This window comes from Onychostruthus taczanowskii, unplaced genomic scaffold (assembly GCF_017590055.1).
Source record: "Onychostruthus taczanowskii isolate IOZ18803 unplaced genomic scaffold, ASM1759005v1 scaffold20, whole genome shotgun sequence".
NCBI classification, from domain to species: Eukaryota; Metazoa; Chordata; class Aves; order Passeriformes; family Passeridae; genus Onychostruthus; species Onychostruthus taczanowskii.
Genome location: NW_024499240.1, coordinates 15695592 through 15714924, shown reverse-complemented (window position 1 = coordinate 15714924; position 19333 = coordinate 15695592). Strand labels below are relative to the sequence as shown.

The window sequence follows — 19333 nt, the reverse complement described above, 5'->3', positions numbered from 1 at the left end:
TGGTTACTGCAGTGGTAGTCTGTGGTGCTTATACATTTTACAGGACAAGGCTCTACGTAAGTGCTCTCTGCTGTACACTGCTGCTCCTTGAGAATCTTTCAAGTCAGAATTAATGCATCCTAGATTGAAAGAGCCATGAAAGGACTTCAGCACCAGGAAAGAGATTAGGATAAAACTTCAATATAAAAATCTGATTTTACTTATCCCCTTATTCTGGTATTTAGAATGCATAATTTTTCACAATTTCAGCAGTAAAGCTTAGCCATGGGTCTAGATCAGTAACAAGGATAAAAATCAATGACCCCAACACATACAATTTTAAATATTAAAAAAAATTTGCCACACAGCTTTAACACACCCTTTATGGATTTTGGTGGGTTAATTCCGATTTCATATTCATTTTACCGTACTGTAATTATATTCACTTTAATGGTGTTAAATCTAGCCTGCACAACCTAAAATAAATCTGATTAAAACAAATCCAGTGCCTATTTCCTTTTTATAGCAATACATCTATCTTTGAATCGATAATTGAAACAATCGTGCTTGGCTGGTGATTATTCTTTCAAAAGTATTATGCTTTCTTTAGTACAAAAATGGAATTCAAAAAGAATAATGGGGTAAGAAATTAAATCTGAATTTTCTCTGCATTTTAACCATTCACTCACGTAGTTTGTTGTCCTGCTGCAGCTCTGACAATTACATACAAGCAAATTGCAATTTAAAAGTCTGTAGCAAAGTAAGAGGTAATGTTTATTATCATGATTGAGGAATACATAAAAAAAATAAGCAGCTTAGTAATATATAATCAAAATAATCAGTAAATATATTTTAATGGTGTACACTGAAGGTTTTCATTCACAGGTGAAGAGCAGTTTACATCACATTTCCATTAAAAAAATCAAAGTTGCATTATTTCAGGGATGATTTCCATATCCACGGCCTTTACTGGCTGTTTCTTTCTTTTTTTCTTGATTTTTATTAATCTTCTTTCACCTTTTTTCTTATTGAATCCTAAAGGTAAAATTAAAGCAAGATTAGAAGACATCCAAGATTATCAGAAATAGGTGACAAGCTTGTTTCAATTAATCTTAAAAAAAAAAAAAGAAAAAAACATTGTCTTACCTAAAATCTTCATATGCCTGACCAATGCCAAGTTGTGTTATTGCTGTTCCTTTACACTGCACTTACTGTCCCTCCTTCTCTAGCTCTGTCCCTCTCCTGATTTCCGTTTTCACTTTTCTGAGACTCCCAACTCCTACGTGTGATCAGGCCAATCCTCACTACCAAAAGTGGCAAGAGAATGTTTTGACCCGCACAATATTTACCTCTGAAGGATAGCCGGGGGCAGTATCACTTCCCATACCTTTCTTGCAGATCCTCAAACACGACTTTCTGGAGATGAAATTATTCTCATTCCCACCACAACCGCTGTAGCTAAATGGGCGACACCTTCCACTCGAGAAGTTGTAGAAAAATCTTAATTCTTTGGCTCTGCAAAGCCCTCTGTCCATGGGGGTCATGCACAAGGATGGAATAGGAGGAGGTTCTGGAAGTACCAAAAAGATAAGGTGAGACAACACTGCAGCATTGCAGTTTTATGTCAATATTATTTGAAATTTTTTGCTGACAAATTTAATTCTGCTCTCCTGAAAATCCAAGCTACTTGGCATAAGCATCATTTTATGATTGCAAACAAATAATAGTGCAATAAAACATAATTCTGTCTTTGGATTGCCAGCAAAAGTTTACCTGAAAGCTGTACCTTTACCTGTGTTGTGAGTGATAAAATTGCCATTTCTGCCATAGGAGAGAGCACACAAATTCATTTTGAGGCGTTTCAAGTGAAGCATTTGTAGAAAGTGATGTGAAATAAATTAAACGTGGACAGCTTGAAAAATATGGTGAATATTTCTAATAATTAATGGAGTGAATCACTGCTAGACATTCTGGAATCAAGGAGAAGGTAAAAGCATTTCCAGTGTAAGATTCAATATCTCAGTGCTGAGTTTGTTGAATGACTACAGAAAACTTGACCTAAGTAACAGTGTCTGTCAGCAACCATTGAGCAGTTATAAAACAAGAGCCTGCAACTTGCAGAATAAAATAAAAGGATTGAAGGTGAAGAACAAGTCCACAAATTAATGGAGATGCTGGTGTGTTAGTGCTGCTGGCAGGATTTTACCATTCCAAGGAGAGGCTGGTGGTTTGCTCCTTCAGGGTGGCTGCAAGTGAGAACTGAAACACTGGAGGATGAACCTGAGGTAGCCAAAGGACCTGGGCACTGCAACAAGCCCAGGAAGAAATCCGTGCCAGAATTCCCAAACCTGCAAGAACTCCATCATCTATCATTCCAGAGTGACTAATAGACAAATGGGAACTGATAAAATTGCTGCACAGGCTGCAAGAAGCTGAATGGGAGCCATTCTATCACCAGTTATGTGGGACCCAAAAGAGCATCATTTTTCCTCAGAAAGCAGCAGAACTGGGTACATAAATGCAATAAATGAATGCATAAATGCAAGTGTGAACTCTTGAAGACAGAAAGCCACACAGAAGGAGTTCAGTGGGAAAACACAGTAAACATTTGAGGAAATCATTTGGGTTACAGCAAAGCTGAAGACATCCTGTGGTCACAAAAGTGGGAAGCAGATAGGCTGCTGAAAGCAAGAAGTTATGCATTAAAACCTGGGCAACGAAGGAGGCTGAAAAAACATCCAAAAAGCATGTGCTACATCTTAGGTGTATTACATGTGGTACAGCTGCTAAAAAAAGGTTCATCTTAAATGTATAATAGCTGAAATGGTGTGCTGAAAAAGTATGACAAATAGCTGGGAAAGAAATAGAGTGGTGTGTTAGCAACATCGCACTATTAAAAAAAAAATCTGAAATTTAAAAACCGAATAATGAGTTGCTTTTTCGAGACAGACTAAATTAGTTTCAAGTTATAAAATAAGAACCTCTTAACTTCTTTTCACAATTGCAAGACTAAGTTTCACTCTGGGTTCAGAATAGAAGTCCACAATTGATAAAATCTATATTAAACCTGGTGGGTTTTTTTTATAATGAAGATGGTAGTTAAATTAACCAGGGAATGCTTTTGGTACTGCTCTGAAAACTCTTGAGCCTGGAGCTGATTTCATCTCTCTGTAGCTGGAGAGGATGTTAGTTTCCAAAGCAAATGTTCAGCATAGCTCACCTATTTAAACCTGCTAATTTCTGAACACACAAAGTATAGAGCAGAAAGGCTTGCCAGTGAGCAAAGGGCCAAACAGCACAGGCTTGTTAATTATAACAGAGAATCCAAATACACACTTTGTAATGTACATTACTTATCTGTCACGTAGAATTCTCCAGGGAGTCCACAGTCCCCTCATGAAAGAGCTCCCACTATGACTGCAAGATTTGGGGGAACCATGGAGCCAGCGATGAGGCAAGCAAGGACTGCCTGTGCATGTACAGTGCACCAGAGAGAGCCAGGTGCTATTCAGAATCCCTCTTGTATTCTTCCCCAAAAAATTATGTTATTCCTTGCCTATATTACTGTCACATAAATGCCCTAAATACCAAACATTGTTCCTTTTTTATGTTCAAAATACCTGCATGTTCTTCACTTATAGATAAAACCAGCCTGTGAAGAAAACCTCTTAATTCTGCTACCTAGAGCCATTTTTTTCCAACAAAACAGTATTTTAAAATAAAAACTAAATAACTTATCATAATTTCCTCTATGATGAAGAGTATAAAATTATAAATTTATTTGAATGTATTGATTACTAAAAGACTTGACTTCATGTAAGCAGAAAACATTCCCTGTATCATTTCCAGAGTGTCTATTGGCAGGACAATGTGAAAGCCTGTGAGACAGTGTGTAAACAATGTCATCAGATCATTACAGCAGGTGAGTTGTCTCTGTTCAGCTCCAGTTCCTAGTGCTGTATTTATGGATGTGATGGAACAGAAAATTGAGCTGTTATGCCTATTCTTGAGTTTCTCTCCCAAATTATTCCATTTCACAACCCCATTTTCCTGAGAGTTGTTGAAAAGTTCTCTCCTGCTTATTTTTTGAAGAAAAAAAGAAAGAAGTAAAAGTCCCACAAGCCACAAAAACACACAAAAAACCATTGTATGGTTTAAGATTCAATTCCTATAATACAGCCCTTTGTTGAATCCCATCGCCCTGAGGTATAAACACATGACATGATCATAATCTCCAAAAAAATCACAGATTAATCTCAGAATCTCTGAAAAATGCACATCCAGATACAGACTCATTTATCAGAAAGAGCCCCAAGCTCTGCATTGCAACAATAATCCTTATCCCTCAGGCTTTGCAGGGCTTGTGTGACAGCAGACTACTAATTATTGACACTAGAAAAGTCTGGAATTATCTCAGGAGGAAAGGGAAAGTGCAGTGAGCACTACTTCTGCCTAGACATGAGTGTGTGACATTCATGAAGCTTCAGGTTTATTGCCAGATTTTCAATATGTGCAGACTTCAGCTCCTCATTTCTGGTTGCAGCAAAGCGAAAATAAAAGAATCTTCAAGTGGACAGGCTATTACAAAAATAACGAGTCATCTGCACTTGACAGTAATCCACAGGTATAAATTGGTGCAGATCCATGAAAGCAAATAGAACTGTGCCAATTTATACCAGCAAAAGATGACCCTGACTCTGTACTCACAGGACCTGCATCCTTGTGCTATTCCAAATTTGCTGAGCTGAAAATTGACTTTTGATCCTGTGTCCCACTCAAATCTCACAAATCAAATGTAGGTATAGTGCTTGCAATTTTCTACCACAGATCACATGAAACGAAAGCTTTGATTCTTAGCCTCACTCTTTCTCAGTTTGCAGAGAGTAAAAGTTATTATAGATGTTTCAGCAGAGTGAGACCAGAACAACCTTCAATCTCTGCAGAAAGTTCATTGCTGAGAGTGCTAGAAACTTCATGTCTGTATCCATGGTTTGCTTTATTTGGCCATAGAACAGTTTAATCTTCTGAAGATCAAGAACTATATTGTAAATCTGAAAATCAGATATTGTTACAGAGTTACACATACCAAAAAACCCCTTTTTTTATTAAAATCAAGACGAAATATCATGTCAATTGTGAAGTGAGGTATTCTATAAGAGACAACTCCTTGTAATTTTTTTTTTCATGTTTTAATGTAAAGTAACTAAATTATATTTAATTTTTTAAAAGATCTTTGAAAAAGATACATAGCCAGGCCAAGATACATAGCAAACAGAATTTGACTTTACATATGAGGTGAGGATCAGGGTGAACTGTTTGGGAAGCAGTGGCTGATGCCCCTCTCCTCAAGCACAGGCAAATTGATCTGTCACTGTAATAGCTTAGTCCTTACAGAAAGTGAAAGACAGTTACCCCACACATTTATGTGACTTGTCTCTGCCTTGGAACTTCACTTGATAGCTGCACCTCTAGAAACACAGCAATGGAGACAATATTCTCCATGTCTCTGTGGAGAAATCAGCTGTCAGCTTTGGCCTTCCCCTCTAGTTGGATTGCACAAAAGCACCTGAATGTAGCCCATTCCAGCAGCCTGAAGGGCACAAGCTGATAAACAGAACAGGAGCAGGAGGCTGCATGAGGCAGACAAGAGCAAGACAAAGTCACACAATCAGGAAGAACCTGTTGGGCCTTCAGACTTTCCACTGAAATTCCCTGGTCCTTCCACAGCTGTGCTTCTCACCCAACCCCTTCTGCTACACTGACTCTTCGTTCCATCAATCTTCAGTTCTCTTTCTCCTACCCTCAAAGTCTGCTGTGCAGGAAAATTCTCTATTGCTGACACAATCAAAACCCCTTCCATTTCCTCTGAGAAAACATAGTGAGGCATGCTCCTTTCCTGGTATGGGTTAGCTGTTTGGAGGATTCAGGCATTCATGCTATGAATAAAAACCTTCAGGGAATGCCCCTTAATACCCCCAGACTTATTGCCAGACCTGATGTAATTCACATAGTTTTCAGTAAAACAGGCTGCCAAAAGCTTTACTGTTTTATATTCATTCATTTAAATACCAGAGTGCATTGATGCTTCGCATGTGGTAAACAAACAACACAACTGTACAGAAACGTGCATCAAACCAGCAGTGCCTGTAGATTACAGTGCAGGCAGAAAAGAAGGTACAACACACACTCATGCTTTATTAGACACTCCATTCTAAGCAATGGCGCAGGAATGCCACCTACACACTTGTTATCTTACAGAACATACAAAATGCAAAAACCTTAGTGAGTCTCTGTGTCATCACTCAGTCCTCAAAAGTGCAAGCAAGTGCAAAAGCAAAAAACCAACATAAATACTTGGTGAGAATGCTCAGGGTCTTCCCAACTGTTTGTTGCTTCCTCTTGCACAACTGTGGATCATAAAAACGACACGCTTCAAATTCAATCACCCTGTACAGTGTGAGCAAGCAGCAGCCACCTACAGTGGACAGTGTCCAGCTACTGATGCTGTTAAAGCCTATCCCTCCTCAGCAAAGGTCCAGAGTCCCATCTGCATTTTTATAATACATAGTGCAAAAATACCTTGGAGCAACATTTTAAATTAATGAAATTAAAAGTAATTAAATTAACTAAAGTGTTTAAAATTAAGTCATACTCACTCTGATTAGACTCAACCCAAAAGTGAGTTTAATATGGTCACAGTGAAAACACAAACATTACAGTATTAAATATATTATACTATGCTATGTTCTAAAATGCAAACGTCATTCTTTTTTAATGGATGAAAGGAATTTAAATCAATTCCCTATTAGATCCTCACAAAAATATTAATTCAGATTGAAAGAATTATGCATCACTGCTTTTCCTCTTTGTATTAATCGGGCCTTTAGGAGATTCACACTTTTTTAAAGAGAGACGTCAGTCTTCCACTTGCTGATATTTATGAGAGATCCACAAGTTGACATATTCTTTTGCTTTGAGTTTCTCTGCTTATCAAATCCTTTGGCTAAAATCAAAACCCATTCTTTAGTCTCAGGTATGTCAGTAAATGGGTTGAAACGGAAATGCAATCCATATAAAAGACTAAAAACTGCAAAAGCTAATTCTTACCAAAAAAAATGGGGAACTGGTTGGGCTCCTCCTCTGGGGAACTCCTGTTCAGGGCATTGGACTTGTCATTTGGAGCAGCTGGCAACAAATTAACTAAAAGAAAAAAAAAATAGAGACAGTTGATGTTAAACAGTCAAGGGTGTAGACACATCCAAGCTCTGGAAATCAGCTGTGGTTGGTACCTGCCAGCCCTGCTCACACCCACTGCTGATGCCAGTTGCCAAGCAACATCTCTAAGGCCTGAAGGCTCAGGAAACTCAGGTTGCTGAAACAACTTTGCAATGGGTTCCTTTTTCTTCCTTAATTTTACTGATGCAAAATTTAAATCATACACAGCTTGGCAAGGTTATTTGTATATTGCCAGCAGACATTCTAACCTTTGCAATTGTAAGCCTTTTGCAAAATAAGTATTGCTGGCAAGAAAGTGGCTCTGAAGCTTCTTTTAATGTTAATGACTTCCCTGTCCTAAGGTATTTCCAGTGACATACAAATAAATGGGGAAAATCAGTGGACAAATCAAGGAACAACAAAGGCTTGATTATGAACAGCAAAAGGAAATTCTTACCAAAAATCCCAGGAGACTGGCTGGGTGCTTCTGTTGGGGAGCTGCTGTTCACAGTGCTGGGATGTTCTTCTGCTGGGGAACTGCTGTTCACAGAGCTGGGATGATCTTCTGCTGGGGAACTGCTGTTCACAGAGCTGGGATGCTCTTCAGCTGTAACAGCTGGCAATAAATTTGCTAAATAAATAAAAAATAAAAAAGAAGTGAAAACTGTTAAGAAAAACCAAACAAAAATCGGTATCAATGATTCAGTATCTCAAAAATAAAAGCTTTGATCTATTTAGACCATGGCAGCCCTATCTTCTTGTGTCCATGCAAATTTACATAAAAGTGTTATTTTAGACTAAAGTAATGAAAAATAATATTCTGCAGCTTTTAGTCCAGAAGGTAAAAGTGGAATCACAGCCCAGGAAGAAATGTTGCAGCAAATGTAGGGGAACGCCACATGGGTCTATCTTTATAATCTAAAAACAAAAAATCTTTAAAAAGAAGCATAGTGGGTCTTTTCTACTCTAAGTGTCAATAAGCTCAAGTTCCCCTTGCCAAAATGACAGCTTATGAAACAGTGCTGGAAAAAGGCCCACTAGAGACAAGCAAGATAAAAAGGTCTGGAGGCTCTCGATGGGAAAATGTATTCACATCATGAATAAAATGAGGCACTTGGTGAAGGGAGAGGAGCTCTGAAGGTTACTGTATCCTGATGTAGAATAATTTATTGGAATAAGCAGGACAAGGAAGGAAATGACTGGTCTGTGGTCAGTCTGAATGGCTTTGGTAGCCTAAGGTGCAAAGCCAAGTCATTCCCAAGGGACACACAGGTGTTCCATGAATCTTTGGTGGGAAGCTAGCAATACACAGCGAGTTAAAAATTCCTATATGGGCACCTCTTTCATTACAAGACTTGGTTTGAAAGGACTACTTGCAGACCTTTGGGTTAAAAACATACAGAAGTGTTTTATGGTACTATAAAGCCAAACAAATGGCAGATTTTAGCGTAGCTATCATGAGAAAAGTAAAAACATAGGAGTCATGTAATATTACTTAAATAGTACCTACCAATTTTTTACTCCGTACTTTATATTTTGGTACTTCTATTTAAAAATATGTATAATTATTATATATTTCATAAACAAATTACTGCCACCTCAGGGCACCCTAAATTGCCTTTTTTCCATGCAAAACACCTTCAAAACACACCATTTTTTATACAAGAGTGAAACGAAGAGTGATTAAAACCAACTCACAGCTGTCTTGGCAGGTAGTCTGGCACTCCTCCAAAGTCCTGAAGTTGTTCTGGTTTCCTAGGCACCCACCATACTTGAATGCCTCACAGAGTTTTGTCTCTTTGTTGTAGAAGTACCTGGTAAAATACCCTCGGCAGACCCCCGGCTCTTGGGCATGGAAGCAGAAGTCAGGCTGGCCTAGAAACAATCCTAAATGATCAGCAGGGTGGGGGAAGAAAAAAACTAAAATGCATCCCAAGACAACAGCAGAACTGGAGAAACTTTACAAAATAAACCTGTGACTTTGGGCTAAAATAACTGCTGCTTTTTTGTGCTGTTTTTGTTCTTTATTTAATTGTAATAATATTTAATTAATAATAATTTTAACATAATAATAATAAATATGTAATTATTAAATACAATAATTATTATAAAACCACTAAATATAATTATATATATATAATATATTGTATTATGATATATTATTTAATTATAGCAATTATTTATTTTGTTCTATTTTTAATTATTTATATTTAATATAAACTGGATTTTTTATTTATATTTAATATAAACTGGAATTAAATTAACTGGAACATTAGAGAGCTATTTATTGCTCTGTTCATGTAGCCACTAAACTCCATCTTGAAAAATTTCAACTGATGAGTCCTTAAAATTCCAAAACATTGACGTTCTAAGCTGAAAATTAGTTTTTATTCTGATTTTGAAGAAAGCCTGAAACTCAGCTGGATCACTTGCACCTAAGTACACATCCTTGTTATTTATGTTTCACTCAATGTTAACACAAAGCAATGTTCAAATATAAAAAAAAATGAAGGAGTTTAAAATAGAACAGAAAAATTGCATCTAGCAGTGCAATTTGTCCTTATAAAAGGATACTGGAAGCAGGGAGACAGAGCAGCTATTCTACATTATTTCAGTCCCAGTTCTGAGTTTGCAATCACTAACTACAATATCAACCAAGGAAAAATTAACAAATGAATATTGCATAATTTGACTGAATATCACAGCATGATATCACATCCTTTGGCACGGAAGAAAAACACACAGCCATATGACAATCCCCAGAAGTCAACTCCTCACCATATTCAGTTTTTTCCTTAAAAATAGTATGGTTAAAATCATCGTAGCAATAATGAAATATATGGGAGGAATTTTCAGGTTCTTGATAATAGATATTTTGAAATATGATTATTTGAGCTGACTTACTGAGAAAAGTCTACTTAACCATCATATAAGAAAATCCTAGTAGGTGTAACATATAAAGGCCTTGCTTAGCTGTGAAAATTCACAAAATACTGAGACTAAAATGGTGTGCAGCCAGCTGTCACTAAATATATATATATATATATATATAACAATTACTTTGAAATTCCTAGCATTTTAGAATTAGAATTTAGGTTATCAATTTGCAAAGAAGTTAATGCCATTACTCCTATTTTAGGTAGGTACATATTCAAATTCATTGCTAGAACAACATGATTATTAGAGGGTATTAATGCACATTGAATTTATACAAAGTGTTATAATAGCTCATAATGAGTGTTTTTCTAAGAATTAATTTGCAATATACTGCATTTCAATTTTTATAATACTTCATGAACAGCAAAAAAAATATTCACAGCATGCAAAATTAAATCACTAAAATATTCTTGAATAAAGCAACCAAATCAACTGTTTTCAGCATTCCTGAATGGCTTCATTTTGATTCTTCATTACAAATGTCTTTCTCTGCCAGTAAGTGTAATCCACAGTTCAGGTGCTCCACCTCTCTCACTACGCAAAGGCAGCACAGATTCTGAAAGCTAAGCCCACACGGAGCAATAAATATGTGTGCAAGGCACGTGCTGTGCTTTCAGCTGAAAACAGCGGTGAGACAAGTGCCTAGACAGGGAGCAGCAAGGCTCCACCAGGAGTACCTGTTCCATCTCCTAGGAGCTCACAGACAACAGGAGCTGCAGAAAAAATTCTCTCAAACATTGCACAATACTGTGAGATAACACAACGAGATTATTAGATAGATATTAACTGAAAAAGGAAGGCAGATAAAAATAAGAGTGTGCAAAGCAGGCTACAGGATTATGACAGATTCTTAAAAACAGGTGTCTTTAATTTAGAATAATCTTATACTAAAATGGTTCTTGCAGGCTCTTGCAAATAAAATTAAGTCCAAATTAGCTGAGCTCATAGCTAACTTTCATAGTCACTTTTGAAGAGAGAGTTCACAAAGGCAATACAATCCTAACCACACAAACCAGTACTGTACTTCTAAATGCCACATCTTTCTCCAAGGACTTGAGATTCAAGACTACATTATTGGAAACAACAGCACATGAGAAATAATGCTGATGATAGCCATGGGCGGAATTTTATAGGATGTGTTCTGGTTTGTCATTAAAAGCAGGGAATTAGAGTCATCCCTTAAAGGAAGTAGTGCCAAAGACTGCAGTGTGTGTGGAAAATCAACCTTAGTAGGTTCCACATATAATCACAATTTTTTTTAACACATTAAGACTAGAAAAGACAGTAGAAAACAGGAAAAGAAAACCATCATCTCATATGAAAATATTCCAAATACCATTCTGTAAAGACAGGTGATTTGATTATAGCCTATTTCAAAATGTATTTTCAAATGTTTCCATTCCTGCAAGTTGCTAAGTGCACACCCATTCGAGAAGTCCTGAGTGGAAGGAGGGATGAAGGAGAGTAAGCAGAAAAGGAGGAGCTGACTCGTGAAAAAGTGTACTCAGGTCTGTGTTTGTGGAGTTCTGGCTGCCCACAGTTCTGGCTGGCCCCATCATCCAGGTGCACATCTCCAGTGTGCAAAGGGGAAGGGTAGGGTAAGCCTTCACAAGCTCTGAGTGTTAAAGTGAAATATCCTCATTAGGAAGAACAGTTTCCTCAGCAGACCAGCTGTGTTCCAGTAAGGGACTCCCAATACTTTAGCACTGGCTATTTTGGAAGTCTGGGGTATCAGGAATTTAAAGTTCTGTTAAAATTCTGTCCCTTCAGGAATGGGAAACTTGCTCCCTTGTTTGATTTGCAGTTAGGGCACCTGGCCTAACCTCTGCTAGCTCCTCCACTGATAATGCTTAAAGAGCTCTGTTTCAGAGCATTTTTTCCCTACTTTTCTAAAAGTGAAAAGGCATTTAGTGCAAAGTATTTAGCTTGCTGTCAAAATACACGATAAGAGCTCCCCATTGTGGCTAATTATACCATGCCTGAATCTCTGCCAAGTCCCTCTTTTTACTGAAGAAAAAGAATCATGATGTATTTATTTTGTGGAGAAGAGATTGCAGCTACCATCTTCAGTGACCACTACTGTCCTCAAAGTCTTTGATGAAGACAGAAGATTTGGCCCAAGAACTCATTTTAAACTGGCATTGCTGCTTTTGTTAGAAGATAAATTATATATTGTTCCGAGCTAACAAAAAAAGAAAATACATTCGTTATTGTGGTAGAAGAATCTTACATTACGATGTAAATATAATTACCTTTCTTAATTTTTGCTAATGCCATCTTCTGAGGAAATTCTGCAAGATAAATAAAAATAAAAGTATTTAGCAAAAGCAGACATGTTAAGTCTCACCTGTGATACCAGTGTGTTTAGCAGTGACAGTGAGCAATGAGAAGCAAGAATACAGAATTTCTTCCTTTTCTTTTTCCTCTGTATTTGGGAAGTAGCACAAAAGCTCATTGTGGTGAACTGAAGTATCATTTCCTTTGTCTAGGAGGACCTGCTGTATTAGAAACTTGAAAATATAGCAAGTACTAAAATCAAATTATGCCAGTTTGGAATTGAACAGGGAAATCACTCCTCTTGCTACTGCATCCAGGATCCTGCATCATGCCATCTCAGTCCTCAAAAGAGGAGTAATTAGCAGACTAACAGGCTGACTGCTGTAGCTACTAATACAGCTCATACTTTGGAGCAGTAAGGCTTCCCCCATCCTACCCAATTCCCTTTGCTCTGCCCTCTAGGGCCTGAGTGAAGCTTTCCTAGTGCAGTTAATGATATTAAGGCCCCTTTGGCCAATTATCCCCAGGTATCCCAGGGGGCTGTAGATGAAAACTTTGTCTGCATGGTTCCCTCCATGCACGATCTGGAGTGACGAATTGTTATTACCATTTTTAATGCAGGAGCCTGGGTTTTATTGTATCAGCTCAAGAAACTGGGTATCATAATTCAACACCAAGCACCTTTTTAAAGACTGAAAACAAAACTTCGCATTGTAGAAGACTGTCTAATCATAAAGCTGCAAAGGAGTCCAAGGGCAGAGCAGATCATGCAATGTCTGAGAAAGGCCGAAAGTATTTTGACAGCTGAGAGAAAGGTGGCCAGCAGCTTCTGGACTCTGCCTTAGTCACCTTTTATGCATTGCTTCATAATTCTTGTTTTGTATTTTACTGCCCTTTTGAATCATAATTCTACCCTAGTTTTCTCTGGAAACCTGCTGATGTTATATTTTCAAAGCAGATCTATTGGGTAGAAATTCTGTCATGACACATTTTTCCTTCCACCTCTGGGACAATGCAGCTGTTACCCTTTAAAAAATATTAAAGACATGGCACACACTTCAGAGTGATGTAGCATTTCTTTGAACAGGTTTCCAGTTTTTCCTATTAGTAGGAGGCTTGGCCCTCAGCATTTAAACCCATGACCTAAACACGGACACGCACATCAGGCCATTTCACTAATCTCACTCAGCTGTCCCCTTCAGGGCAAAATCAGCAATCATACTTTGGCATGTGATCTCTACTCTTCTGGCAGAGAACAGGAAAATTTTATTGTGAGTTTATACAGGCCTAGAATATCTTAATCTTAGTACCATGTCAACAGTGTTTTTGCTTCTGGTTTCAGTCAAAAATACAAATCCACATCTGAGTTGTTTTCTTTTTTTTGTAAACAAAGTCTATTTCTTAGTAGATACACTCTAAATAATAGACATTAAAATTGCCATTGTGACCAGAACCATTTATCAGCAGGTATTTTCCTGTAGTAGTAAGCTTAACTAGTCTAAAATGTATATTCACTACCTTGAAAATTAAGGTCTTTGTTCAAGTGATGACATTTGTGAATATACTCACATCCAGCAAAAAATGGAGCCTATAGGCAAATTCCTCTTAGAAAGTACCTTTTCATTCCCTGAAGTTGTGAGTATTGGGCACAAGAAACAAAAAACACAGCTGATTTCTAGGAAGCTTGATTCAGAAGTACTCATCTTGAATCTGAACATTGTCTTGGAGAGCCTTAGAGTGGCCTCTCAACTCTGACGTCCATCAGTTCTGCCTGGTGGCTTATTGATTCCAAACTGTTAACAAGTTATCCCAATCTGGTAATTCCCTCATGCTGGCTCATTTATTCTTGTATTTGTTCTGAATATTGAAAATCAAAAGCTTTGACCCATCACATTATTTCTTCTGAATTTTTGCATACATTAGATAGCTGCACTTGAGCTGATTTTTGTCAGTACTGGTCTTCACATTCTTCAAAGTGATAATTTAGTATTTCAGATTTTTCTTTATTTCTAAGCACTTTTGTGTCACTCATACTCTCTCTTCAGACTCATTTCTATAGTCACTAAATAGTCATCTCCTACAGTAATAAATGCTGGAAATGTAAGTAAGATGAATACAACTATATACTACAATACTGCACAGACAGAGTTAGAGTTAAGAAAAATTCACAGAATTATACAGGGTTTTGCTGTATTGTTAGCAAAAGAGATTAATTTAAAGGTTTACTTTGCTTTATGCCTGATGGTCTGCAGCACACTGTAGGTAACACCAAATCATTTTATCTGCTGTTATCCATCCAGAGAATACAGAGATCACAAGCCTTTGTTTCTCCTCTTCCTCCAGGCAGATCCAGCTCTTGGAGAGTCTTGGATCACTGTTACTCATACACAGAAAAGAGTTCATGGGCTGAGTACCAAGATGTAGACACTAAGCCAGTTCTCATTTTAAATAACTTTCAGTTTTATACTCTAGAGTTATGCCAAATATATGCCAGTACAGGATTTGGTCTAGCAGATCTGTTCCAGATCCAACATGTGTGTCCGAATCGAAGTAACACCGAGTCCCTTCCAACTCAGCTTATTCTGTGAAAACAGCAACATCAGATGGAAGAAATAATGTGATAAATCTTCACGACACCTGATTATTACTTTGGACACTTCATTCCAAATTCTGCATCTATCAGCCCAGGCTTTTCCCTTTTATTCCTCTGTCTTAGATTTAAATTGAAATTGAGGGCAAACACTTCAAATTTCCTGTGACAGGAAGTGTCAAGTTTTGGATGAGATACTGGCAGGTGCAAATAACCCCACCCCAAGCACAGTAAAGATGCTGTGGGTTCTGCTGAAATCCCAAACCAAATATTAGCTGGAAACACCAAAAGCCAGCCTGGTATCAGAGAAAGAAGAGCTAATTCACATCCTAGACTCTGGGTCTTTCTGAAACTGAATGCTATTCAAGGAAACAATTTTCAATTTTTTATCATGAAAGACTTTACTCTTTAAACTTGGTGGAGTCATAACTAGAAACAGATTAATCATCTGTAATGAATTCCTTCACTGTTTGATTTTCTGCCCAGAAATGAGATCTGTTCCCACACAATCTTCTCTAAGGAAGATTTTTAAACCCATGACTTTAGTTTTATCTTACTTTGGTATTTTTTTAAACTCAGGTATGATGAATCAAAGACACAAATAATACAGTTTGGTGAAGGAACAGTGTTGTAAACAGCTTTTATCCTTACCAATTGCTAAAATACCAAATACAGGTAAATGAGCACCAAAATATTAATCTGCACTTCTGGAAGTATCTGAGACTTCAACATAAAAAGAAATTCATTAATATAAAGGTTCTTTCCCTTTCCAGCCACTTCAGAAAGAGTTTGCTTAAGATCCGTTTCAGATCCAAGTAGGACAGAGGTTCCTGAGCTTTGTGCGTGCTCTCATTTAGGGCAAAATGCTTTTCTTCATGTCTTCCTTTTTTTTTTTCTTTTATCTTGAAATGCTAGATTATGTTGTTTAGTACCTAAAGAACTGTGATTTCCACATACCTCTTTCTTGATGGGATGCCATTTTAATAATTAATATTATTTTAATATCATTACCACAGTGTTTACCCATGTATTGCATCTAGAAACAGAGCAAGGCTATGACTGATCCTTGCCACTTCTTCCCTGGAGCACCTCTGAGGTGCTGAGGCTTATCAGTGGGATCTGTCCAGACACCACCAAAAGGTAAGTTTCAAATTAATCCTTGGAGTTAAATGCACTGGAAAATTGTCATCCACTTAAAAAAATCAAGTAGCGTTTTTGACTTTGACAATTTTTAGTGAAACTTTGTAGTGGTTTTTTTTTCCATCCTGATAGAAAGAGCTTTATAAGCATACAGCTGTTTAAAAGCAAAACCTAACTGAACAGAAATTATGGTGGCACCAGCATATCAGAAAAATAGATCTGAAAGGTAAATAATATCTTGAGTTAATATGTGGGGAGTAAATAAAATGTGTGAAGTCTCTTCTTGGGAAAGACCAAAGGCATTAAGATCAGGGATGCTTTCAAGGAACATGGAAATGGCTTACTAACATTTGCAGATTGATAAAATTAGAGGCATTAAAACTAACAAACACTCTTGAAATACTACTTTGGGTAATGTGCAACCAACTCCAGCCATTATTGTAACACTGGGGTGGGAGACACATACTTTGAGATTTCTAAATAAATTTAGCAACAAGATGCAGAATAATTTTGATCAGGAAATACAGACATGTTTAAAAACAGACAACGTAACAGATTTAAAGCCTGATCTAAACACTATGTAGACATAAATTCTGGAAGAGATGGAAAAATAGGTAAGAGACATTTGCATTTGTTGCCAGACAAAACCTGAAGCTATAAATTACCTTGTCACATACACAGCCAGGTTTGGTCAGAAAACCCAAATAGGAGCTTCTGAAATCCATTTTCTAATCCAACATTCCTTGGAAGTATTTTTTGTAACTTATAAGAACTGCCTGTGCTTGCAAGAGGCCTATGCTAATACTAGAGGATACAAGTCTAATTTTCATCCAGGTGTGTGAGGAATATGTACAATGCTGAAAATCTTAATTACAAGGATGAATTTTAATAGCAAAACCAGCATTCACAAAGCCCTCGGTGCACATTGTGCTGTGCATCATGTTAGATCTCATTTTCTTCTTTCCTATGATTAACTGAGGAGGTTTCAACAAAACAAAATTGAAAAATGCCTATAACTGGCATTTTTTAATGAGAATTATCTACTACTGTAGTAGTAATTATGCTGAAACAGAGAAGATGGCCAAAATTTTGGACAACTACAGCTTCTCAAGTAAAGGACAAACCTGGGTTCAAAACTGGCGTTAGACACTCTGAAAGCAATAAAGGACATCTTTGCTACCCACCAGCTTAGCCCAGCCTCAAAATCAATTTCACTTCAGAACTCATCCAAAACAGGGCTCTAGCTAGAAAATAAGATTCCTTGCATTTGTGTCTCTATTCCACAGGTACACTACAAAACCTACCCGTCTTTCCACACCCTGAATGTCTGCTTGCACCATGTAAAATAATTCAGTTGACTACAACCTACTTGGGAACATAACTAGAGGAATCATATTTCTGTATTAATAGGAACTGAGGAGGGCTTCTACTTCCCAAATTCAAGTGGTATGTGAGTGAGAAATAACAGATGCAAATGAAGACTTGGTAGGAGGGGTGAGAGAATGGGTACTGGCCTTTTGCCACACACTTCTCCTGGCATTCCTCCAGCGTTGGGAAGTTGTTCTCATTGCCATGGCATCCACCATATTCAAACACTTCACACTTGCGGCTTTTGATGTTGAAGAAATAGCGGATGTGGATGGCTTTGCACGGGCCCTCGTCTGCTTTCATGGCACAGAAGGAGTGCACCAGCTTCAGTGGTGGCAAACCAGCACCTGGAACACAGAGGAGGAGCAGAGCAGCTGAGTTAGTTGGCTGCACACTGCACGGTGTAACTCCCAGATGAGGTTGCTTGTGTGCTCTGCTAGAGAGGCACTGCACAACATCTGTCTGCAAAGCTCCCAACGCACTGAACAGCTGTAAGAAGAAAAACGTCATCTGCATTGGAACACAAATTCTATTCGATCAATTCAAGTGTGTGGCTTCAATTTTCCACCAAAACAGCTCATAGCATAAACTTCAACTCCTCATCACAAACCTTTAAACAGCTATGGAGTGTGGCTTAGTCACAGGAGCTGGGGTGCAATGCTGAACAAAAACACACAAAGACCACCAGGGCAGAAAGGTTTGCTTGGGCTCTCTTCCATGCACTGCTCCCAGAGAGCTTGGCTCTAAAGGATCTGCCAGGGAACAGTGTGGGATGGCCAGAGGCCTGCAGAGGGCATCCCTCTCCTGTCAGATGGCACTTCACTGGGACACAAACCCTGCTGGCACCACGGACAGGCACCAGACTCCTTTTCCTTTCATCTCACTGTTCTTGCATTACAGCTTTTGACAGCAAACAACTAAAAAGTCAAGGCAAAAAAAGCTGAACATTTTCCAATTGTGTAATTTCTGTCTTCCAGTATATATTACGTCAGGGAATGTTCTATATTAATTTTTATTTGCATTGTGAATAACACTAGCAAAATTTCACCCTGTCAATGTCTATAAGGAAATTCTGACCAACAATCCAGTTCCTGATACTGTTCCCTTACAAATATATGGTTTACTATATTTTTCTGTTTTACTTTTCCAAGACAGTATTTTACCCTAGAGGGTTTTGAAAGCCCTACAGAGCTTGTGTGCTTGCTATAGGAGCCAGAAGAACAGACCTAAGGTTTTTCATTCATTCTCCTACAGCGAATTAGAACACTGATATCTCAGAATATTTAAGCAAACATAACTATCTGTGCTCTTTGCAGTGGCTCAGGAAGGAGGCAAGAAAAAGAGGAGTTGAGTTTACATGATCATGTAATCATTACAGATTACTACTCTTACTAGTTTAAGTTTCCAGTTTTATTTAAAAGAATCCACAAAAATCAGTCTTTATGACATGGTTAAAAGGGAAATTTTGGCATCTAAAATTTACCTTATTATACAATCTTCGAATTAAATTCTAAGAGCTGAGATAAATCCTCAGAAGTACTGAGTTCCATGGAAGTTTACTGTTTTATTCCATTTGATTACAACTATCAAACTTACAGAAAAGAAACAAATTTCAGGACTAAAATATTTTCAAGAATAGCATTTAAGTCCTTGAAAATCTAACAACCTCTATTACATGATTACTACCAACAGAACAATTATAGCACACAATTAGATCTTCCAAAAGTAGACCATTTGGTGTTAAAATACATATAAAAAGGACTAATTTGAAAATTCTATTTAAATATTCAGTCCCCAAATTGGTTTGTGACTTAAGCCATATTGAAA

The 19333-nt window shown here is 37.5% G+C and overlaps 1 protein-coding gene across 9 annotated transcripts in view; it reads right to left on the bottom strand.

The window, feature by feature from the left end:
• Positions 1 to 705: 705 nt before the first annotated feature.
• The window catches only part of TFPI (tissue factor pathway inhibitor), a 34119-nt gene continuing 15491 nt past the window's right edge, over positions 706 to 19333 (bottom strand). For 3 of the 9 annotated variants that reach the window (XM_041403607.1, XM_041403608.1, XM_041403604.1), the window contains exons 3-9: positions 17653 to 17853; positions 12384 to 12422; positions 8893 to 9081; positions 7652 to 7825; positions 7087 to 7179; positions 1367 to 1549; positions 708 to 1014 (exon numbers count right to left, since the gene is read on the bottom strand). In XM_041403607.1, coding sequence (XP_041259541.1) covers positions 902 to 1014; positions 1367 to 1549; positions 7087 to 7179; positions 7652 to 7825; positions 8893 to 9081; positions 12384 to 12422; positions 17653 to 17853 — 992 coding nt within the window. In that variant the 3' untranslated portion in view covers positions 708 to 901. The other 6 variants (XM_041403609.1, XM_041403610.1, XM_041403605.1 and 3 more) reach the window with 6 other exon arrangements.